Source organism: Protopterus annectens, chromosome 7.part1 (assembly GCF_019279795.1).
Source record: "Protopterus annectens isolate FY-2018-M chromosome 7.part1, PAN1.0, whole genome shotgun sequence".
Lineage (NCBI taxonomy): Eukaryota > Metazoa > Chordata > Ceratodontiformes > Protopteridae > Protopterus > Protopterus annectens.
In genome coordinates, this window is record NC_056740.1 from 438,394,410 (window position 1) to 438,419,885 (window position 25,476).

Sequence of the window (25,476 nt, forward strand, 5' to 3'; positions counted from 1 at the left end):
GACTTCTATCTCCTCTTAAGGTTCCGTCTGGTTTGTAACTTTCTTCTTTACTTTCTTGTGGCATTCCATTTCTCCACGCTGTCTTTTTTTTCTTCATCATCCTAATCATCTAAGTCACTTTCTACTATTTCCATTGTTTTTTTCCTTCTGTATTTTATTTTACCATACTGGTTTAAAATTTTCATTGGTGAGATTCATTCATCTTCCCATCTTGAATATTCCCTAGTGAAGGCAAGAGCTGGTTGGGGAGGCTATCTCACAGGATACTTTAGAGGGGTTTTGTACCATTGCTTCTTTCTTGTCTTGGCTGTCTGCAGCTTAACCATCAGTTGCTATCAGTTCTGCTCCTCAGTGAGTCTGCTGTACTCTACCCTCCTTAGCCTCCTTCAGGCTATTTATGACCCATGTTCAGTGGCTGGTGAAGAGACTGAAGGTCCTGGGTCAGAGTTGTACTTCTAGCATGTAGTATTTTCTGTATTTGTCCTATCCCCTTGTGCATGCCCAGTAACATTCCATGGAATTGGTCATGCAGTGGGTGTCAGAATACAAGTTGCAGGGGCAGTGCAGCAAACCAACTTGGTCTGGGATCCAGAATCTATTACTCAGAGAGATGACATACAAGAAATGGTGTGGGAATTGTAAGAAAGTGAGAGATGACATCAGAATTAGCGATAGATTGCTGATAATTAGTGTAGACATGGCAGTGTTCAGAATCCCATCATATGCCCCACAACAGGGCTGTGATGGCAAGGAAAAGAGTGCATTCAGGCAGCAGTTGCAGCACTTACCAGATAAAGCAGGACAACCTGAATTGGTGTTGATAACAGCTGACCTGAATGCTCAGGACAGATAGAATAGGATGCAAGGACCACTTGGATCAACATAGGTGGGGCAACAGTTAGAAAGAAGGAGAAGCTGTTCTAGACATCTGTATGACAAGTGGCTTGATGGTGACCAATACATGGTTCAGCAGGAGTGACAGTCTCAAGATCACATAAAATAGAGGTCAGCATGCACCTCAGGTAGACTTCTTGTTATGGAAAGAACACTCAGTAGTAGAATCAGATATTGCAAAGTCACCCTGGCAAAACAGTTGGCCCACAGCATAAACCCCTGGTGGCCACAATCAGCTGCAAGCAGTGGTCAGAAATGCTCAATGGTCAGCAGAGGATAGATAGAAGACTTGCAAGCTGACTGGAGAGAAAGGCCAAGAGTTCAATGGAATACTCAGAACTCTAGCATCTCAAGAAGAAGAGGAAATAAGTGGTGTCAAAGAGGAATGCTGGTGTCACAAAACAGAATGTGGGAAGACTAAGGATCCGATATGCATCCAAGCTAGGTGTGGAAATAAAGTACATAAATGCAGGTGGTAGAATGCAGAAGTTCAGGAAGTTATCAAAGAAAAAAAAAGATGTGCAGGAGAAAGTGTGATTAAAACAAAGGAAAAGGCTAAGAAGGTATATTAGTCAGTGAATAAGGAGGCTAAGAGGGTAGTCACAATAGCCAATACCAAGGCATCAGAGGCGCTCTACTAGATTCTGGAAATTAATTCAGTAGATGACACAAAGAAACTATTATGAAGTTGCAATGCAAAGCCAGAAAGATAAAGAAGATAGTTATCAGGCACCCTTCATAAAGAAAATCAGCAACAACCTGTCCATCAGTCCACAGGACATCAGAGGCAGATGGAAGGAGTACTTCCTGCAGAGTTTGGATGAAGAAAAACCCACCGAAGCTGTACTGCCCCAGACGCAGCTAATGTTGAAAGAGGAAGAGGAAGAAGAGCCCACCTTAGAAAAAGTATGAGCAGCACAAAGGAAGATGAAGTCAGGGGCAGCAACAGGCTCAGGTGAAGTCAGGGTGGATGTCATCTAGATATTGAGTCAGTTAGGGGAGAAATGGCTCCTGAGGGTACAAATAGCAAGATGAAGAGAAACAGAAACAGCTGAGGGAGTTAGAGGTAATAGAGATGAAGTGCCTGAGATGCAGACTGTGTGACAGATAAAGAAATGATGGCATCAGTGCAGAAGCCAAAGGAGCTCCAATTGCAGAGAAGGTCAAAGAGAGCAGGTTAGGGTAGTTTGGGCACATGTGCAGAAAAGCAAAAGATGATCTGGTGAAGAAGATTTGGGAGAGACAGGAAGAAGGTAGGAGAAAACAAGTTATTCCAGAAAAGAGATGGATAAATTGCATGAGAGATGACCTGTGACAATCATTCATGACTGGGAAAGAAGGTAAGAGAGTGGTATTGAATTGAGAGAGGTAGGAACAGCTGACCCTGTTGTGCCTTGTCTCCATGTAAAAAAATGAGAAAAAAGGGGTTGATGATGATGATATGTGGGTTCACACACTATGAAAGTGGGTGACTCCACATTAACCAGAAGATCTATTACCAGCGGGGTGCCACAAGGGTCAGTGCTAGGCCCCCTTCTGTTTGATATATACTTCTCAGAAGTTCAGGTCAAAACTAAAGGGTTGTGGCTGACCAAGGTTGCAGATGACTGCAAACTAGGTGCAACCATTGAATCCCCAAATTCTGTCAGTATATTCTAGGATAGTCTCTCACAGACCAACGACTGGTGTATTAGTCATGGTCTCAAACTGAATGCAAAGAAATGCATCATCATTCCCTTCAGCACAAACATTGTCCCTTCACACTGTCAAATCAGTAACAATACCCTAAGTACCCAGGAAGTGGTAAGGGACCTGGGATTACAGGTTGACTACGACCTTAACTTTGATCACCACATGTCTGCCATTGTAAGCAAAACTTTCCACATAGCTCACTTGATTACAAAAGTCATCACCTTGAGAGCAAAATAAGTTATAACCTCCTCTATACTTGGCACTTATCCAGCCCATAATTGAGTCTAATGGCGCATTTGGTGTGTACCGTACAAAGCAACTACAGCAATTAGAGAGGCCTCAGGGAGTTTCTAACAAAGAAGATCAAGGGCCTCCAGCATGTACCTTACATGGACTGACTAAAATCCCTGTCACTATACTTCATATTGGATAGACTTTATAGGGGAGACTCATGCCTGGCCAACAAAGCAACCCAAGATCCAAACCTAATGAACTTACTGCATATCCATAAATCAAATGGGTCAAGGGTCACCCATTCCAGGGACTTAAATATGGCCTGTGACTTAAATATGGCATGCTGGAGGGTCAGATTTATCTCCCAGCGACTACGACATCTTTGGAACAGGCTACCAATTCATGTGAAACAGAGCACCTCTATGACACTGTTCAAGAGGAACCTGGATGAGTGGATGGGGCAATGTAAATTCTTACCAGGGATAGTGTCCACAACCCTCCTGGACATGAGCAGTCATCACTAAATGCAACCTTGGGTATTGACTAGTACCTCAAGGAATTACATTGGGTTGAAATGGCTAGCCTTAAAAGGATCTTTGGGTTGATAGCATAGTAATCTCCTATGATTCTATGAACCTGTGATTAATATAGGTAGCAAGCTTAAATGTTGGAGTCCATTTACCTGTTGTAGTATAAAAATATTTTCAACAAAGCATGTATATACAAAAAAAGTAAGAAAATGGTTGATGACTATATCTTCTTTTGGCTTTTTCCCTGTTAGGGGTCGCCACAGTGGATCACCTGTCTGCTTATGATTGGCAGTGGAGTTTTACAGTGTTGAGTTGCTAGCCCAGTGCCCAACCTTCCACAGAAGGCACACACATGTACGCACTCACACCTAGGGCCAATTTAGAGTGTCCAATCCACCTACAACATGTCTTTGGGATGTGGGAGGAAACCAGAGCACCCGGAGGAAACCCACGCGGCCACAGGGAGGACATACAGACTCCACACAGAGGGCACCCTAGCCGAGGATCGAACTGGAGAACCTCTTGCTGTGAGGCTACAATGCTAACTATATATATATATATATATATATATATATATATATGAGCGTGTGTGTATACATGTATCTATCTATAAGTATATATGGTTCCTCTGTGTTTGACCCAGCATATGTTTGTTTGACAAATGCAGGGGTATGATTTAATGTTGACAGTACAAATGGCCAAAGGGTGGATATGTTGATGGTATGGAATGTTGATACAGTAATTAGGGGGTCAGGGTGGTGAGACCGTGTGTGTGTGTGTGTGAGTTAGGGTTAGGGTTGGGGATGAGTGAAGGATGGGTTTTGTGTGTCTGTGTATTTTAGGGTAAGGGTAACGGTTAGGTTAGGGGATAAATGCAGTGTTGTTTGTGTGAGTTTGTGAATGTTTGTGTGTCTGAGTCTATCTTGTGTAGTGTTAGTGTTATGGCAATGTTTGAATGACGTTAAAGTGAAGGGTTAGGGTTGGGGAAGGGGAACCGTTAGGATTAGGGTTAGCACCCATTACTATGATGGTACAGGGGATTACTGGCAGGAATAAAACTTGCTCTTTTTGATAACACACAGCTCATTATTGTCCAAACTACATCATATAAATAAAGTAAAATGTAAGTAGCACCTATCTACCGCCTCTGGACATGCTTCTGATTTGAGCCTGTAGCACAGAGTTGCGCTGTCCTTTTCCTCTGCACATTCCTTTCCTGTACTGTACTCTTCCTTGGTGTTTCTGAGAACTGGGAATGAATCCTTGGGTTATTGGCAGAAAACAATAATCAGATGTTACATTGTGGTTGGTAGAATTATTCTGAAGAAGGGGACTGTCGAATGCAATGAGTGCTACTTCCAATGTTACATCGTGGTTGGTAGTATTATTCAGAAGAAGGGGCCTGTCTAATGCAATGAGTGCTACTTCCAATGTTACATCGTGGTTGGTAGTATTATTCTGAAGAAGGGGTCTGTCTAATGCAATGAGTGCTACTTCCAATGTTACATCGTGGTTGGTAGTATTATTCTGAAGAAGGGGCCTGTCTAATGCAATGAGTGCTACTTCCAATGTTACATCGTGGTTGGTAGTATTATTCTGAAGAAGGGGCCTGTCTAATGCAATGAGTGCTACTTCCAATGTTACATCGTGGCTGGTAGTATTATTCTGAAGAAGGGGCCTGTCTAATGCAATGAGTGCTACTTCCAATGTTACATCGTGGTTGGTAGTATTATTCAGAAGAAGGGGCCTGTCTAATGCAATGAGTGCTACTTCCAATGTTACATCGTGGTTGGTAGTATTATTCTGAAGAAGGGGACTGTCTGATGCAATGAGTGCTACTTCCAATACCTTTGATGGACAGGCACCTTACTACTGCCACTAGCTGCTTCAATTATTGTTGCTATTTATTGGTCTTCTTATTTCACAGAAGTACTTGATTGGTAGCCAAATCATACCGGTCACTTCTCAACTTTCATAGCTTGGTGACAATTAAACATTTTTTGAACAGCTGTGTGGAGTCTATTCTGTGATTATATTGTTTTTAAAATTGGAAAAACCTCTAATGAATCTAGACACCTATAGCAATGCCACAATTGCCATGCATGCCCGACTATTGCTAGTTCATTTCCTGTTTTCTTTATACTGGAAGACTGCTCTACCTTTTCCATTATTGTCCACAATTTTACTTTTTTTCTCTATTTTGATAATTTTTTTTTCCTGCCATCATTATGTTAATTCTGGTTTTCCTACTTATTTACTTGTTGCAACTAATGCACTACCTCAGTAAGTTTAATTCCTTCATTTCTATTAGTTATTGTTACTCCCTAACCAATGGCATAACTGAACAGAAATGATTCTTTCCAAGTATCTTTTTCTTTCTTCCTCTGTTATTGTTGAAAAGGAAATATCACAGTTATGCTCTCATTCTATATAGCTTAACATATAAAGGCCCTTTGGAAGAAACTCTATCAATTTATTTATTAATGTCTCAAAAAATTAATACCTTTTGGGGAGGGAATTTGCTCCTTTCCTGTAGTGTGTCCATACTGCATTCATTCTGTTGACTGGAGGGAGAGTCAGCCCATATTTTTCGATCCATGTCAATTCTTTTCCCTTCATTATGCAATCCGTATGGTGGTGCAGCGGTTAGCATTGTTGCCTCACAGTAAGAGGTTCTCTGGTTCGATCCTTGGCTAGGGTGCCTTCTGTGTGGAGTTTGCATGTCCTCCCTGTGGTCACGTGGGTTTGCTCTGATTTCCTTCCACATCCCAAAGACATACTGTAGGTAGATTGGACACTCTAAATTTGCCCTAGGTGTGACTGTCTTCTGTGGAAGGTTGGGTGCCAGGCTGGCAACTTGACACTGTAAAACTCCACTGCCAATCATGAGCAGACAGGTGATTCACTGTGGTGACTCCTAACTGGGAAAAGCCGAAAGAAGAAGATACAATCCATATATTTCATACAGCTAAATCATTTTTTGTACAAAGTCTTCTAGGAACAAATCAGAGGCTGACTTTTGAGAACAATAAGTTATTTTAAATGATTACATTGTGACACATGTAATGACTGCCTCATTATGAGTTCATCTACTGTAATTACAAATAATGACATTTCTATTCAGTGTGTTTTTTTTCATTCAAATCTTATAAAAATCCTCAGTGCCCCAGTATGCTTAATAAAATTGAAGTACTACAATATACAACTTTCTTCACTTTATTTAAGTATAATTTCATGAATAAAGCATCATTGCGAGTTGGGGGAAAAACAGCAGTGTTTGCCCAACATTTGCATTCAAGCAATCTTTTGTGTGGAGTCTGCATGTCCTCCCTGTGTTTGCATGGGTTTCCTCATGGTGATCCCACATTCCAAAGACATGCAGTAGGTGGACTGGATACTCTAAATTGGCCATAGGTGTGTGTGCATGTGAGTGTGGTGAGGAAGAACTACCGTGGCAAGGCTAGCTATCCAGTGGTGTACACCTTGGCTATAGATGATTGTCACTGTTGAAGTGACACTGTGACCCCATGTGTAAGAATGAGAAAAAGGGGTTGTAGATGGATGGATTACGTTCAAGCAATGTTTTAAGAGCACTTGCAGATACTGTAATGAGGTCATTATATGAGGGAAACCAGGCAGTAAGGAGCAAGTTGGGAGGGGAAGAACACCACGGATCTTATGACCTTTCTTCTGCTAGAGAATTCCATTACTAATTGCAGCTTCTAGTAATACTCATATCTGCTAATGGCACCAGGTGTCATTCAAAATAAAATGCAAGTGCTGGAATCACAAGAAACAAACAGCTGTTACTTATAAAACACATTCTGAGTTTATTGGTTTTAGTAAATGACACTTAACAGTTCTCTAGTTCATAGGATGTTGCCAGGTTTGTCACAGTTTGCTATACACTGGGCTATAGATTTATGACCATTTAAACACTGATACTGTCAGGTAACAAAAAACATTCTGAAGGTACTTTTAAGGCAGGGCTCTGGATGCAATTATGTGCCTTTCTTATCCATAATTAAAAGCCTTACAGCCAGAAACTGAATGAATTGTCCAGTACTGGGCTAAGTTTTACTTCAGTTTCCAGTCCTTTTCCAGTCAGTGGAATACAACTTTAGTAGAAAAATTATGTTTTTGTCCATTTCACTGATGAAGTGTGTCTAAATGTATTCTTTTCTCCTTTGTTCTGGCATCTCACAAATGTTTTCACTTGGGTTGGGTGGAGGTGCACATCAGAAACATCTTGAGAACAAAATGTCATCCTGGAGAAAATAGAAATTCAAGATAAATTTTAATAACTCAAATGCCTGGGAAATTGTTAAATTGATTAACATTTTTACACTCCTTTAGTAATGTTTACATTTTGTACTTAAATGTCAACAGAGCCTTTGACTGCAGAAGAGAGCATACACTGGAACATGCAATATAACAGAAGTAAACAGGATATGTTACTGTGCAGCTAAATTAATACCAGATAAAGTCTTACCACAAAAACACATGGTAGTAAGGGAAAGGAAGGGGAGAAATCGAATACCATCATTGAAGTATCGAACAGACAAAACTATAAAGCAGACAAGACAAGAAGTGTCATTGTCAGAAGATTATAGAAGAGGGAATAGATCAACAAAAATACTCAGAAAGATAAACGTGATAAAAGCAATGCATAGTATCAGAATAGATCAGGTGTTAGCATGCATTATTGCAAATAATAAGCTAAAATATCGGCACAGGCAGAAAAACTAGGAAGATACATAGATAAATATAAAGGAAAAGTACAAAACAAGCAATTTATTGATGATCCAAAAAAGTTTTATAGAGAATTGGGAAACAAGGCAAAAGGAATTGAAACACCACCAAAAAAAGAGGAAGTATATATATTTTGGAGAAATATCTATGAATACCCTGTGGAACATAACAAAGATGCTAAATGGATAGAAGAAGTAAAAGAAAGAATTAGAAGTTCATAGATAGGTACTAAGCTATCGGCCATGGGGCCTATATAAGCCTAGCCAAAAAGGTTCCCTGGCTTTCACCACCCAAGAAAATTATTTTCCTGTGCCCCTGTCAAGCAGTGCCACAGAAGTGATCCCTGGGGTGAATTTTCTATTTCCCATCCAGTTGTCAAGAATTTTCTTAAAGAGGGCCAATGAGGAGCTTTGCTTGACATAGGTTCATAGGTTAGTACTAAGCTAACTGCTCTTACAAGCCATTTTAAGCCTAGCCAATTATCCCTTGTGAGACTCAAACCCTGCACCTTGTGTTTGTAAGGCAAACACCTTAACCATTAGACCACCCTCCCAACCCCATGACATGAATGGGTAGTTTGTTCCAGAGTATGGGAAGTCTCTGGGACAGGAATCTATCCCTCCAGCATGTTCTGTTTATTGTGGTGACAAGGTTTAGGTCCCTGGAGCGTATGGTTCAGAGAGATTGGGATTTCTGTAAGTGTAGCATGTCCAACAGCTCTGGGTTTGACATAGCTTTGTATGTTAGGCAGAGATCACCTCTGAGTAGGTGATATGTGACGGAGTAGAGCTGGTCTGCGTATGGCATCTGTTTGAGGCTGGTAATCCTCTAAGTGAAGTATTTCTGTGGCCTTTCCAATTGTTGTAGTTGTCTTGTGAGATACATGCCAAATGGGCATTGTACTCTATAATGAGTCTGATGAGGGATGAGTAGAGAGGAACAATGACCGCCTTTTTTCTAGAGGAGTACCCTTTTGTGATGAGGTGTGCCACATAGAAGGATTTCCTGACTGTTGTGGCGATGTGGTTATCAAAGGAGAGACTACTGTCCACCTGTGTTCCGAGGTCTCTTATTACACTTTTAGTGTTTAGTGAGCTACCACCTATGTGGTAGGTCATGGGTACCAAATTTTTCCCAAAGGGGATGACAATGCATTTCCTGGCACTGAGCTTGAGGCCATGACTTTGACACCAAGCATCTGTCTCTGTGATGCCCTTTTGTAGAATGTCTACATCATTATGTGATTCTGTTATGGCTCCCAGTTTGCAGTCATCTGTGAACTTTGTTAGCCAAAGACCTTCTGGGTTGATCTGCACTTCAGAGAAGTAGATGCCGAACAGGAGAGGACCCAGGACTGAACCCTGTGGTACTCCACTCATCACCGGTCTGAAGTCGGACTTGGAGTCAGCTACTTTTACTGTGTGGGTTCTGTCAGTGAGCCAGTTGACCACCCATCTTGTGACATAGGGATTTATGCCCAGTTTAGTGAGTTTATCTAGAATTCCAGAGTGGGGGATGGTATTGAAAGCCTTGGTGAGGTCAAGATAGGCAGTGTGCACTATCTTGCCCTCGTTTATGGCTCTAGTGACTGATTCAAAGAAGTCAGTCAGGTTTAGTAGACATGATCTACCTTTTACAAAAACAAACTGAGTGGGGTCCAGGGCTTGGAGGTTACCTATGTCTTTATTTACAAGCTCCAAGATGGTATGTGCATGGCCTTGCAGACCAGGCTCGCCAGGCTAATGGGACAGTAGTTTCCAGGGTCCATGGTGGCACCCCCTTTGTGGAGTGGGATAACCATCACTGTGTGCCATTCAGTAGGCACATAGCCTGAGGTGAGGCTATGATTGAACATGGTACTTAGGTGGGGTGCCAGTTCGTTCTGCAGTTCATGCAGTACGCAGCCTGTGATGTTGTCTGGTCCCATGGATGCTGTGTTCTTGGCTTTGGAGAGTGCGGTCTTTACTTGTTCATCCATGATTACAGGGACTTTGCATTCTTCCGGTATTAAGATGGACCCTTTAGGGGGTGAGAGGGGGGTAAAGTTAGCACTGAACCTGTCTGCCAGGATGTTGGCAATATCGATTGGTTCTGTATATTTAGTGCCATTGTGCTGTAGCTCGGAGCAGATCTGAGTGTTGCCATTGAGATTCTTGACATAGCTGTAGAATGCTTTGTGGTTGTCTTTGGAATCAGTGGCGATTTTATTTTCATAACTGGCTTTGGAGGATTTTATGAGGGATCTCAACTTCTTGCTAAGGCTGACCAGGGAGTTCCTTCCATCTTGGGATTTTACTCTTTTTTGCAACAGCTTCTTCCTTCTGTTGTAGAGTTTGTTTATGGTAGGGGACCACCACATTGTCTTCCTTTTTTTGGAGGATAGCATCTTGGTTCTGTTGGGGGTGGCACGATCCATGCACTTGTGTATATGCTTATACAGTGCATTTGTGTAAGATTCAGCAGTTGTACCTCTATTTTCCATTTGCATGGGTGTTGTGAAGTTTGCCACTTCTGTCTTAAGAAGCATGAAGTTGGCTTTGGAATAGTTTTTGATGGTGGTTTTCTTAATGGGGGGTGGGAGTGGGATATGGATGTCTAGGGTGATTAGCTTGTGGTCAGATCTAACCAGCGAGGAATTGACCTCTGGCATGGAACACCGATTACCCATATTGGTAATGACCAGGTCCAAGATATTGTTGTCCCTGGTGGGGGTGTGGACAAGCTAATCCAAGGCATTGGAATTTTTGAATTCCAGAAAACATTGAGCGATGAGTTGGTACATGAGATATTTTTCCCAGTTGATGGTGGGGTAGTTGAAATCATGCATAATTAAGATATTGGGTTGTACCTTAATATTTTCCAGTATCTTAAGAAATGAAGAGTGGGAATCCTGGGGCATGGTGGGGGATCTGTAACAAGCTACAACCTGGATTGCAGTCTTGGCCAGTGTTAGTTGCACTTGGATAATTTCGGATGCATTATGTTCAGCAACTAGCCTGGAGGTGTGGATATCATTAATGGATACGGAAATGCCTCCGCCTTTAGTGTTTCTGTCCAGGTTTGCTGGCCGAAAGGTGTGGTATGAATTGTAGCCTGGTAATGCAGGGGTGCTTTCTGGAGACTTAAACCAGGTCTCTGTCACTGCATAGATGTCGATGTTCTCCATTTTAAGGAGTGCCTTGAGTGAATGCATTTTGAGGTTAAGACTTCTAGCATTGAGTAGCATTACCCTCAGAGTTTGCCTGCTTGTACCTGTTATGGTGGTGAAGTTAGCATTTGAACCTTGCCTAAAAAAGGCAATATAGGGGGTGGTAAGAGGCTTAGCCAGTATTCGGAATCCTAGAGGTGACAGGTGCAGACCATCTCTGGCAAAGCATCGTGGTCTGTCGACCATGTCATCCCAGGCAGACAGATACTGGATCCCCTTAGAATGACACCAGAAGCTTAGTCAATTGCTGAAGTCAATCATTTTGTCCTTGGTACTGTGGTATCATTCTGGGTGATGGCAGGGAGCTACTTAGGGCTAGGGTCATACCTGCCTGGGCTACAAGATCCGACGGCTCCTCCATGTCTCTTTTCATGTAGTCCAGGGAGGTACGTCTCAGGTCAGTTCAAATGTGCAGGATATGAAATGGGATGAAGTAAAAGCCAGAGAACTGAAACAAAGTTAAGAAAAGCTCCTAACTGAAAAACCCCAGGTCCAGATGCAGTACCTAACTTCTGGATAAAAGTATGAACATCTTTACATGAAGATTTAGCCATGAGTAAGAACTATTTATATGCACACCCTGAGCAGACACCAGCCTGGCTAACAACAGAAAAACAATACTCCTACTTAAGAGTAAACCTGCAAACTGTCCTAAAAACTATAGACTAACTTCCTTTCTGATGACATATAAACTATACACTGGAATTGATGCCAACAGAGTTTATAGTCATTTAAAAGAAAAGTAAAAAGCAGCTCCACTGGTAGAAACACTCAGTCCAGGAATCACAAATGTGATACAACCAGAAATAAACTGAAGTTAAATAACTTTAATGAATAAAAACAGAGGAATTAATCAAGCGCTTTTGCCTGGTTCCTACCAGGCTTTATCAAGATACTTGAGTATCTTGATAAAGCCTGGTAGGAACCAGGCGAAAGTGCTTGATTAATTCCTCTGTTTTTATTCATTAAAGTTATTTAACTTCAGTTTATTTCTGGTTGTATCACATTTGTGATTCCTGGACTGAGTGTTTCTACCCGTGGAGCTGCTTTTTTCTTGGTTTTTGTACTCGTTTTTACGTCAGTTGGATTAGTCTCATTTAAAAGAAAACACAATCATGACAATAGAACAAAAAGGTAATAAAAGAAAGTCATATGGAACAAAGGATCATTTGTTGTTAAATAAAGTCATAATAGAGACCTGTAAAAGGGGGAAGAATCTAAGTATGGCATGGATGGACTACAAAAAAAGCATTGGATAGTATCCCACATTCATGGATAAAAAGAGTGCTTAAAAATGTATAAGATACACCCTATACTGATTGATTACATTACAGTGACCATTAAACAGTGGCAAAGCACTTTACAGTTAAGCCATGATAAAGAACAAATTATTATTCCAGGGATAAAAATTCAACTGGGGATATTCCAGGACGACTCTCTGTCAATGCTGCTCTTTTGTCTTGCCCTTAATCCATTAAGCTGTCTACTTGACAGATTAGGTTATGGCTATAATTTGGCTCCCAGAAAACAACAAAGTGCAAAGACTTATCTTCTTTTGTAGATGATTTAAAACTGCATAGTTTATCAGATGAGGAACTGAAAGCACAACTGCAAGTGGTCAAAACTTTTTCAGATGATATAAGACTGTCATTTGGTCTTGATAAATGTACGAAAGCAATACTTAAAGCAGGAAAGCTGCAGCACCAAGAAAACATCAGTTTGGGACACAAATGTGATATAAAAGAACTTGAGCAAGAGGGAGTCTATAAACATTTGGGAACTGATGAAGGATCAACAATAAAAAATGAACAAATGTGAATAAAACTCAGTAAAGAATATTTTAGAAGACTTAAATTAATTCTAAAAACAGCATTGACATCTAGAAACAAAGTCCAAGCTATAAACCAATTTGCTCTTCCTGCCCTAACTTACAGTTTTGGAGTGATTCACTGGCCCCAAAAGCTGTTGGATAGTTTTGACAGGAAAACAAGAAAGATGCTTCATGCTCATCAAATGATTTATAAAAATCAGTGCATACCAAGACTATATATTCCCCATTCTGAAGGAGGTATGGGCCTTCTCGAAATTGACTGCCTGTATACATCTGCAATAGTGGGACTGCATACATATCTGCTGACCTCACAAGACCCAAATGTAGTGAAAGTTTTGAAACATGAGGATAATAAATCTAAAATGACTTCCCTGCTTAGTTTAGCAAAAGCATATTGGCATCAAGTGGGAATGGAAATCAAATCAGAAGTAGATAAAAATCAGGCAGCAACTGAATGTACCAGAAACAAAAGTAAGAATATAAGGTGAAAGATCAGATAAGAAGGCAAGAAATGTGGAAAATGTATAAATACAGTTGCAAGTATAGAAAACTCTTGGAAAAACCTCATGTTGATCAGGATCAGATGCAGGAATGGTTAAGGAGAGGTGAATTTAAACCAAAAGACAAAAGGTTAATGTTGGCGACCCAAGATAGTGGACTACATACATGTTGGTTTACAAAGTCCACTGAACATGTGGGAGAAACAGACAAATGTAGATTTTGTAAAACAGAATTGGAAACAGTTGCACATCCTGTTGCTGGTTGTGATATACTAATGGCAGAAAGACTGTATACTGAAAGACATAATAATATGGCAAGACTGCTGCATTGGGGATTGTGCAATCATTATAATACTGAAGTGGCTGAAAAGCACTAGAAACATGAGCCACAAAGCATCATAGAAAATGACGGTGTATACCACATGGGATCATCCATTACCAACAGTTCAAAAGACAGATGTGAGAAAACCAGATATAGTAGTCCATGAGATGAAGACAAAAGTAGCATTTATAATTGAAATTGATACACCCAGTGACTACACTGCCTTATGTACAGAGACACAAAGTCATAAAATACCAGGATTTTCAGGCAGAAATAAGGGCAATGTGGAAGAAAGATACACACACAGTTCCAGTAGAAGCAGGAGCAACAGGTCTTATAAAATTAATAAAAAAAGAATTTACAATTGTATTTAGATGATTTCACTTCATAATCTTGAATTACTGAAATCCCGAATTTCAGTAACCCGAGACTATAAAATCAAACCATTCACAATACCGAAACACACAATCACAAACATACATACACCAGACACCACATAACACACACACCATTCCCACAGCACACAAACCACACAACCCTACTTATATATACCAACTCTGAGATCGCACATAACATAAAAAGAAAACCTCACACCACAGCATCCTCCACTAGCTCGCACACAAATACACATCACACACACACAAACACCAATAAATCCAACACTCACACACACTTACACCTCCCTACCCTTAAGCACACATACAATGCACAAAAACACACACACAAACACTCACTCACCTGCAATTTCAGGCACCATAACACTACATGCAACGTACGGGCAATGCATAAGCGTGGATTCGAGATATTCAAATTCGCTCTTATGCACTTTCGGCATTCTGGTTTTTGGTTTCATGGTCTCGGGTTACTGAAATTCAGGATTTCAGTAATTCGAGATTATGAAGTGTAACAGTTTAGATACATTACCGATATATGTAACTGCAAGAATTACAGGAGTCTTTACTAGACACATTGCGGGTGCTGCTAAGAGCACGTCTGGCTGATGTCAAAGATTGAAACAATACTAATATCATGAACTCTAATCATAGTTTGATTTAGGAATGGGATCCATTCCTGTCACAATATAAGAAACCCAAAAGATTTGGAGAAATAAAAAAAAAAGAACATACTGTCTGTAGAATAATAAAAACGTGTTCTATTGTCAGTTTTTTAACATTTGCCAATATGTTTGCTTTAAAATTAATTACTGTCTGTTGCACTTATTACGTGCATTATAAGCCCTTTGCGGTAACAATTTAAAATATCAAGACCCGCTAGAGTGAGTCCTGAAATATGGAGACTGGCAGAAAGATTGGATTTTCATATACAAGCCAGAGATGACATTTCTTAGGATATTCCCTTTTGTCTGAGGCATGGAAATCTTGGAGTTGGTATATATAAGTTTGGGGTGTGCAGGGGGCTTGCCCTACCCTGCAAAAAGAAGTTTGGTACCTGCATATTATCGCAACCACATTTTTGCGGTAATACTGGTTGCTTCTGTTTAGGTGAAGAAATAGTAATAAACTTTTATAAAGTTTAAGAATATGTTTTCTGTAATGTTTTTAAGTTTTAGGAATGTTTGCCATTCAAACCGCTGAGAAAATAAGTGTTGAAAATAGGTTTCACGTTTTATCGCTAGCAAGTCATGTCAGTTAAGCATGTCCCATACTACTTCATATGCATTCCTTTTCTTGTGCCATCAAATGTAGTCAAAGCAATTCACATCTTCTCTGCTTTGTATGCAGAAAAGCATTACAACACCAACTAAACAATCCATATCTCTAGAGCCGTAACACATACTAAAATCAATGCAATTAAAACAGACATTGCACTAAAAAGAGAAACATCAGTACATAAAAGCAAAGCAGTACTGTCCACTTATAACAATGTTTACTAAAGTATGTTTCCTTTTTCCTAACAACCTTTCATTATATTGTTTGAAAAAGTTTAACTATTAAATACTTCACCTAAATTACTTTGCATGTGTCCCGTTTTTTTCTTTTTAACTAAAACATTCAGTTAAAATAAGGTAAACATGAAGAATAATCCTTTTGATTTGTGTCCCATTTCTTCTTTTAAGTAATAAGTGCAAAAATAACAAGGTAAAGCTGAAAAAAAAAATCTCCAGAAAGCTCCTCACATTGTACGTTAAGTCCCACAGTCCTTCCAGGCCATCATATGTACACATACAACCACTGTTATTGCTGAATTAAATGCTCAACGTCTTTACACCACGCTATCCACAACTCTTAAAATTGTACGTGCTAATCATTTATAAAAAGCACCACCAATATCCCAGCACACTTTGTAACAGTTTACCCTTCCCTCTTACACTTCATTTTTGTTATTAAAGTAAACGTTAAAAACATATACCGTATCGCAAAATGTGGTTGCGATAATAAGTAAGCACGAGAAGTTTTAAAGAGAAAAGTGATATTCGAGATTCTCCCTTCTCCTGTGTTTTCGGTCTTTTTTTAGCATGTCGGCACTCAGCATTCTGAGTGATGAGACTTCAATAGGGAGCTGACATTTGTACTCACAAGCAGCACACCCTTGAAAGAAGTAGGGTGGGATTCATGAAAATAAATATTGCATAACATAGCTTGTACTGTCTGTAGAGTGAATACATCATGATGAGACCATAGAGGAGGTCTCTGTTATGTGATATGACTGTGCTGATTATGGGCAGTATTCATAACAATTTTTTTGCAGCATGCAAAGCCATATTGTATGACGTTGCATAGCACACAAAGGGAAAGCAGGTGTAAAAACCTCATTGCACACCTGTACAGTGACTCACAACTGATTGGCAATATTTTTATCAAGGCATATGGAAATGTTATGCCCCTTGGACATAGTCTATGTAAATAAGGCCTCTGCATATTATAGGCATCTAAACTATTACATCAGTTGCATAGTGCAGTGATTCAAAGATGCCTGCACTTTTTAACTTCCCAGAAGGATGCGTGTTTCTGTTAGCCCATTCACTTTAACAGGGAACACTAGTGCAGACTTTAGCTGAGCAGCTCAGGACTACAGAGCTACAGTCCACTCAGTGAGGCACCTACTGCACTGTAATTCATAGACCTTCTGAGGAGGGTGTTAATAAGGTTCGAGGCATGCCAATTATGCATGTGTCCGCATCACATCATAGTGGCCAAAATGAGTGCCGTACACTTCTCACCTGCAGAGACTTTCTACAAGTACCTGTTAGTAAGGTAAGATATGTGTGCTGGTACACAGATGGTGCATATATATTTACACAAACCACCATGTTTTTTATTATGCACCTTTCACTTTTCACTCTGCTCTCCCTTCAGCTATCATCGGCTTGTCTCTACCTTCACTAGGTTTACCAGACCTGCCTTAGCCAATCACAAACTCTACCTGATCCCTGTATGGGGCCAATGAGGAGATTAAGGACACTGGTGCAGCATCATATACCTGCTGGGGAGCAGGTCCTAATCCCCTACCCCCTCAACCTTGTAAGCACTGTATTAAAGCTGCATCTATGGGAGCATGCACACCCTCTGACCTAGTGGAGCACCCACTTTGCATCTTGTAGCTCTTCAGTTTTGTAATGTTGCAATATTGCAGTGAGTCTCTTCTGCCCCCCCAAGGATGGGTGAGTCAGCATGACTGCTCATGTCTACCCCCTGCAAATACTCATGCTGCTAGTTAAACTTAGATTGTCTGGATCTTAGTAAGGGCTTTATTCCTCTGTACCATGGGGCTGCCAATTAGGTTATATTCTTGTTAATGCATAAAGAGAGGCCCTCACAGAACAGCAGAGAAAAACAACAGAGGGACACATTCCAAAACACTTATCAGTGCAAGTGACTTACTATGGTATATACACCAGAGTAAGTCACTTACACCAAGAGCAAATCTTTTGAAATCTGGACCCCAGGGTGTAAGCATGTTTATGGCCTTACACCAAAGTATGTCACTTACACCAAGAACAAATCTTTCAGAATCAAGACAGGCTTACACCGGAGAAGGTCAGTTACACTGAGAGCAAATCTTTTGGAATCTGGCCCATAGTTTTAAAAGTTCTACCACACTTTAGACTGCCACACGTATTTGTGTGTGTGTGTGTGTGTGTTTAAAAGTATAAAGTATGTAACAGGATTAAAGATACATTTCCCTTTTGGCTGCTGTCTGTGAGGCAGCACTAAGTGTATTACAGGTTTCAGACCTCTACACTGAACTTTCATCTATCCTAACAACTTAATAGTTCCTCTCCAAACCTGTATGATATATAAACTTTCCCATACCAAATTATATGTGTTTCACACAATGTCTTCTTATGACTAACCCTAAATTAATTAGCATCCTGAAATGATTTATTGTGGTCTCATTTTTTAATATCACAAAAACGTGGCATTTTAACAGGGATGTGTACACTTTTTATAGCCACTGCATATATATATATATATATATATATATATATATATATATATATATATATATATATATATATATATATATATATATACATACACACTACTGAAAACTTCCGAACTGTTAAAAACAAAAACAAAAAAAAATGAATAGACGCTAAGCCAGAACTGTTATTTGCTGATCGCTTTCGTTAACTTTATTGATAACAATCGAACTTCATCAGAGCAAAATGTAAAGTGTTTGCAGTACTGTGCGAGCTTTAAATAGTCTAACTGGTATAAAAAATGCTTCACTATGATTGGTAGATAGACTACGCTAATGCAGCAGTATTTGGACTAATGAGAGACACTGCTGTAAAACAAAAGGTTTTATCTGCTAACATCCTGCCACTACGGAGCGTGCAGTAACTTTTTAATTGTACCACTTTAATGAACATTTAATGTTGAGATTCTCGTTGAGCCCTGCTGGGGTATCTGCTTCAAGGAGGAGTTGCCATCTTAATTCCTTCAGCTCCAGTAGTGTGTTGCAATCTCCAAAAAACTGCTGGACCTGTTCTAACACTAGAAATTTAAAACGGGCGAAGCCATTGCAGCTCTTGGCTTGTCTGCTTAATGCATTGTAACTGTCATCATGCCTGATGGCTGCAAGGTGTTCCTTCACCCTGTCTGAGAGCTTTCTAATTGTTTTTCCAATGTGGAAGGAAAAACATTGGTCGCAGTAGGCTGCGTAGACTAGAAAAGTTGAGTGACAGTCGTGCTGGGCTTTGAACTGCACCGTGATGTTGCAGTGTTGAAAAGTGTAGGATGTGCCTGAGTGTATGAAAGGGCAGACTACACAATGCTTGCAAGGGCCCATACCTTTGGGGTTTTGTGCATTAGCAGGCTCATGGGGGTCTGCACCATTCCTGAGTATGGGGGTCTCTTTCCTTTCAAAGGTTTGTTTGTGCCTTCTGGTCTTCTTGTATTAGAAGACAGGCTCATTACCCACTATCTGGTGGGCGTTGTGGTCTGCTCTTATGATGTTCCAGTTTTTGTCAATGATATCCCTAATGGGTTGCATATCTCGGCTGATGGGGATGGGGAAACTACAGTTTCTGTTCTTGGGATCAGTAGTTCTGGTGGTCACCCGGGGGGGTGAAGCCATGAGTAAGGATGGGTGGGTGTCTGTCTGATCTGTGGGAGGCCACTTCTTGAAAGACATCCTCTACTAGCTGTTTGGGGTAATGTCGGCGGATTAACATTTTTGAAAGGAATATGCAGATATGCAACCCATTAGGGATATCATTGGCAAAAACTGGAACATCATAAGAGCGGACCACAACACCCACCAGATAGTGGGTAATGAGCCTGCCTTCTCATACAAGAAGACCAGAACACTCAAACAAACCTTTGAAAGGAAAGAGACCCCCATACTCAGGAATGACAGTTTCAGTTACAAACATAATACATTCCAAACCGTGCCAATACAACTGTAGCTGCAAACATTATACATCACTTTTAATATATCTGGTCATTGTTAGTCAACCATTACATAGCTCATTCAAATCCTGCCTTCTTTTAAACCTTGTTCCTCCTCTGCATGTATTGATCCCACACTTCCAATTTCTTCATATGTAATTTGCTTCTATCCTTTTCTAAAGATTCCAGTTTCAGTTGTATTTTCTCTTTTACTATCTTCGCTACTTCTAGTAAAGTTGGTTTATAGGTTCATAGGTAGGTACTAGGCTATCTGCCCGAAGGAATTTATAAGCCTAGCCGGAATGTGTTGGTTTTTGCTGCCCCCTTAGATTAGTTCCCTGTGCCTCTGTCCAGCAGAGTCACTGAAGTGATCCCTGGGGTAAACTTTCTGTTTCCCATCCACTCGTCAAGGTTTCTCTTGAAGAGGGTTAGTGAGGAGCTCTGCCTAATGTAGATTGGAATTTTGTTCCAGAGCATGGGAAGTCTCTGGGACAGGAATATATCCCTCCAGCACGTCCTATTTATTGTTGTGGTGAGGTTTAGATCCCTGGAGCATGTGGCTCGAGGGGATAGGGTTTTATTTTGGTGGAGCATGTCCATCAATTCTGGGTTGGACATGGCCTTGTATGTCAGGCAGAGATCACCTCTGAGTAGGCGGTATGAAATCGAATGCAGCTGGAGTTTCTTCAGTCGAGCTGCATAGGGCATCTGCTTGAGGCCAGTGATCCTCTTGGTGAGGAACTTCTGTGGTCTTTCCAGTTGTTGCAGGTGTCTTGTAAGGTACATCCCAAATGGGGCATTATACTCTATGATGGGTCTGATGAGTGATGCGTAGAGGGGCCCGATGACCTCTTTCGATCTGGATGCAAACCCTTTTGTGATTAGGTGGGCCACATAGAAGGATTTTCTAACCACTTTGGCAATGTGATTATCAAAGGAGAGGTTACTATCTACTTGGGTCCCCAGATCCCTTATTACGTCTTCCATATTTAGGGGGCTACCACCTATGTGGTAGTTTGTGGGTACTTTGGTTTTTCCAAAGGGGATGACTATGCACTTTTTGGCATTTAGCTTGAGGCCATGGTTTTGACACCAGGTATCTGTCTCAGTGAGATCCTTTTGGAGGATGTCTGTGTCAGCCGGAGTCAATTATAGCCCCTAGTTTGCAGTCGTCTGTGAACTTGGTCAGCCATAATTCTCCTGTGCTTGCCTGTACCTCTGAGAAGTATGTGCCGAACAGGAGGGGTCCTAGGACTGAGCCCTGAGAAATGCCCCTTGTAACCGGTTTAGAGTCAGACCTAGCTCCCGCAACTCTTACCATGTGGGTTCTGTCCATGAGCCAGTTGGTAACCCATCTCGTGATGTAGGAGTTTATGTTCAGGCTGGTGAGCTTGTCTATAATACTTGAGTGGGGAATGGTGTCAAAGGCCTTTGCAAGGTCTAGGTAGGCTGTGTGGACCACCTTTCCCTCATCTATAGCCTTGGTAACTGTCTCAAAGAAGTCCACCAGGTTTAGGAGGCATGATCTGCCCTTAACAAAGCCGAACTGGGTAGGGCCCAGTATTTGGAGGTTTCCAATGTCTCTGTTAATGAGATCCATGATGATGCATGCCATAGCTTTGCAGACCAAGCTAGTCAGGCTTATAGGGTAGTAGTTCCCAGGGTCCGTTGTGGCCCCACCTTTGTGGAGCGGAATAACCGTTGCTGTACGCCACTCTGTGGGCATGTAACCTGTGGAGAGGCTGAGTTTAAACAGTGTGTTTAGGTGAGGGGTTAATTTATCTTTGAGCTTGTGTAGGATGCAGCCTAGGACATCATCCAATCCCACTGAAGCTGTGCTTTTGGCTTTGGAGAGGGCTGTTTTAACCTGAGTGTCTGTGATTTCAGGGGCACTACATTCTTCTGGTATAGTTATGGGTGCTTTTGGGGGTGAGAGGAGGGTGAAGTTTGCACTGAACCTGTCTGCCAGGATGTTGGCTATATCAGTCAGTTCATTGTATTTTGTGCCATTCTGCACTAACTCCGAGCAGATCTGAGAATTTCCACTTAGATTCTTGACATAGCTAAATAATGCCTTGTGGTTATCTTTGGAGTCCATGGCAATTTTTCTTTCAAAGCTAGCCTTGGATGATTTTATGAGGGAATGTAGTTTCTTGCTGATACTGATCAGGGATGTCTTCCCTTCTTGGGATTTTACTCTTTTCTGTACTAGTTTCCTCCTTCTGTTGTATAGCTTGTTTATGGCAGGGGTCCACCAGACTGGTTTCCTTTTCTTGGAGGAGTGAGTCTTGGTTTTGTTTGGGATAGCATGATCCATGCATTCTTGTAGGTACCGTAGAGTGCATTAGTAAAGGATTTTGCAGCTTGGACAGCATTATCCTTTAGCATGGGGGCTTTGAAACTTCCCACCTCAGTCTTAAGTAATGTGAAGTTTGCTTTTGAAAAGTTTTTCACAGTGGTTTCTTTGACCAGGGGTGGTGGCAGAATGTGGATATCCAGAGTGATTAGTTTATGGTCAGATCTAACCAGTGAGGGGTTGACCTCCGGTGTGGAGCATTGGTCGCCCATGTTGGTGATGACCAGGTCCAATATGTTGTCACCTCTGGTGGGGGTGTTGACCAGTTGATCCATGGCGTTTGTACTTGAGTAGTTCTCACAGTCAATGTTTGGGTAATTGAAATCACCCAATATCAGGGTGTTTGGTAGGACCTTTATGTTTCCCAGTATTTCCAGGAATGCAGAGTGAGGGTCCTGGGACATGGTGGGTGATCTGTAGCAAGCTATAATTTGAATAGCAGATGTCCTTCAAGGATGCATCTGCAGTCATAACAAATGGGTTGTCCTGTCGTCAGGCAGCCCTTCGGTCGGCCGGATTCCAAAGTCTGGGTCCGGCTTCGGCTGATGTCGCACTTCACCCGACGTCATCTCTGCTGGTCTTCGGGTATAAAGGCATCAGCCGACGCCATTTTCCTCAGTCTTTCTTGCCGCGTGGCGCCCGAAGCAGAAGCTGTTCGCAAGTGCCGGTCAGTCAGATCCAGAGATTACTACTACCGAATACTACTTCGAAGACTTCTAAAAAGCTAAGTACCCCGTTGGGGACTCTTTCTTGCCTCAGCCGATGTCAGAAAAAGTAAATAACTGTTTAACTTGTGGGAAACAAATACCTCATAAAGATTTCCACTCTTACTGCCTACCTTGTTTAGGCCCAGACCACGACGTAGCAGCCTGTTTAGCCTGTGCTTCCTTCAACCGACGAACGCTTAGGCGTCGGTCGGAGTTTGCTGAACAGTTTTTCGGCTCAGATTTTGCGTACATTATGCCGTCGGATCCTCCGACTACCCAAATTGTTAAAAAACGCAAAGAAAAAGACCGACACTCGCGGTCCGCGGTTTCGGACGAAACCACGGTTAAGCAAGCCGCGAGTGTCTCGGTTTCGGCCGATACCGAGAAAACGGGTCAATCTTCAGCCGAATCCATGACTACTACCGAGGCTCCTGCTACCTTAGTTGAATCGGCCTCTGAAGTTTTGCCTACTACTGTGGTTCCTAGTGAATTATCAGACACCATCCCTTTGGATGTCTCTACCCCAGCACGTGGTGCTGCTAGGCCTCCTGCAGCCATGTCTATAAAGGCCTTTGCCAGGGCTAAAGCAGCCAAAACTGTTAAATCAGTGCCTGTTAAGCCCCCCTCACACAGGCCCACTTCTAGTTCACAAATGCTTACTTTGGCAGAGGATTTAATCTCCTTAATTAGGGGATCCCAATCTCACCCAGACAGGGCCTCTCAGCCTCCAGAAAAGAGACCTAGAGCAGAGCCCCCCGAGCCAGTGTCCTCTGATGATTCTTCGGATGACTCAGACATTACAGATCAGCCAGAGGCTCCTTTTTCTACTTATGAAGATTCCGATGCTGAAGAATCCATTCCATCTGCCTCTCCACCAGAGGAATTTTCCTTTGGGGAAACCTTACATGCCATGAGAGAACAATTCCAATGGCAGGGACAAGATTTCTCAGATTCAAGAAAAAGGCTTAGGACCTTTCTGCACTTACCACAACATAGGCCCTTAGCTATACCTCCAGTTCTGCCTGTTGTGGATGATGCATTTAATGATGTTTGCACTGCTCCTGATACTTTACCTCCAGCCCCTGCCAAACCAGATAGATTTTACAGGGTGCCAGACACTCATCACCACCTATACAAGGCCCCACTTGCAGATCCTGAGACTATATCCCAGGGGCCTAAGGCAGTAGCTTCGACCTCAGCAAAAACCCTCTCCTTCTGAATGGGAATCCAGATCCGTAGAGAGACAGGGTCAAAAGGTTTACACCTCTGCTACTCTCTCAGCTAGAGCTTTAAACTGTCAGTTTCATATGATCCAATACCAAGAGTTTATGCTTGATCAGTTAACTAAGAAGCTGTCCTCTGATGACTCCTTAGATAAGAAATATGTTTTAGAAATGGTGAATAACATTCAGCAGGTTAGTAACCATTCTTTAAAATGTGGCTATGATGCACTGGAGGCTTCATTTAGATCAGCCATTACTGGCACAGTAATAAGAAGGCATGCATGGTTGAAAGAACAGGTCTTGCTGGATCATGTTAAAGCAAAGCTGTTAGATGCTCCTATGGATAAGGCCAGTCTATTTGGTACCCCTGCTCAGCAAGTAATGAAGAAAATGGAAGAGAAGGCAAAATCTGTACAAACAGTTAAGGATTTCTTACAGGTTCAGCCCCCAAGGTTTAGCAGGAACTGGCCTGCCAAAAATTGGTCCTTTCCAGACTCCTCAAAATCTCAAAGAGGCAGGAATAGACACTCTAGGGGCAGAAATCAATCCAGAGGAGGTGCCTACAGAGGACGCCAGTGGCAAGGCAATAACCAGTGAGGCACAGACACAACCACTGCCACTGCAACAGGACAATCACAGTGACTTGGCTCTGACACCGCCTACCAGGGAGCAAATAGCAGCACCTTTAGGCGGAAAGTTAGCCTTATTTTCGAAAAATTGGCACTATATCACAAGAGACAAGTGGATTTTGCAAACCATACACCAAGGCTACAGGTTCCACTTCCACACCTTACCAGTAAAAAGAGGAATGCCAAACCTACCCCCAAATCAAAAAAACAGAAGCTCTAAAGCAGATAGCTCAATTAACAAAGATGAGAGCTGTGGAAAGAGTACCAATAACAGAACAGGGCAAAGGATTCTACTCCAGACTCTTCCTAGTACCAAGAAAAGAGAAAAGTTGGAGACCTATTCTCGACCTGTCCGTCTTAAACACATACATCATTGTCCCAAAATTCAAAATGCTGACCCTACAGCAACTTCTTCCCATGCTGGGCAAGGAGTGTTGGCTGGTAACTCTAGATCTCAAGGAGGCATACCTGCACGTCCCCATACGACCAAATTGCAGAAGATACCTCAGATTTCTTGCAGGATCAGAGCATTATCAATTCTCAGCATTGCCCTTTGGCTTATCTACTGCGCCCAGAGTATTCACAAAATGCCTGGCATCAGTAATCGCTCATTGCAGGCTACAGGAATCCAAATTTATCCATACCTGGACGACTGCCTGTTACAAGCGGACAACAAAAGCAAGCTGACAACAGATTTACAAAGAGTCATTTGCTTACTACAAGCCCTGGGATACACAGTC

The 25,476-nt window shown here is 41.7% G+C and overlaps 1 protein-coding gene across 1 annotated transcript in view; it reads right to left on the minus strand.

Moving 5' to 3' along the window:
* Positions 1-7,156: 7,156 nt before the first annotated feature.
* LIPC (lipase C, hepatic type) overlaps positions 7,157-25,476 on the minus strand; it is a 222,332-nt gene continuing 204,012 nt past the window's right edge. The window contains exon 8 of the mRNA XM_044078899.1: positions 7,157-7,618. Coding sequence (XP_043934834.1) covers positions 7,483-7,618 — 136 coding nt within the window. The 3' untranslated portion in view covers positions 7,157-7,482. The remainder of the gene's footprint in view (positions 7,619-25,476) is intronic.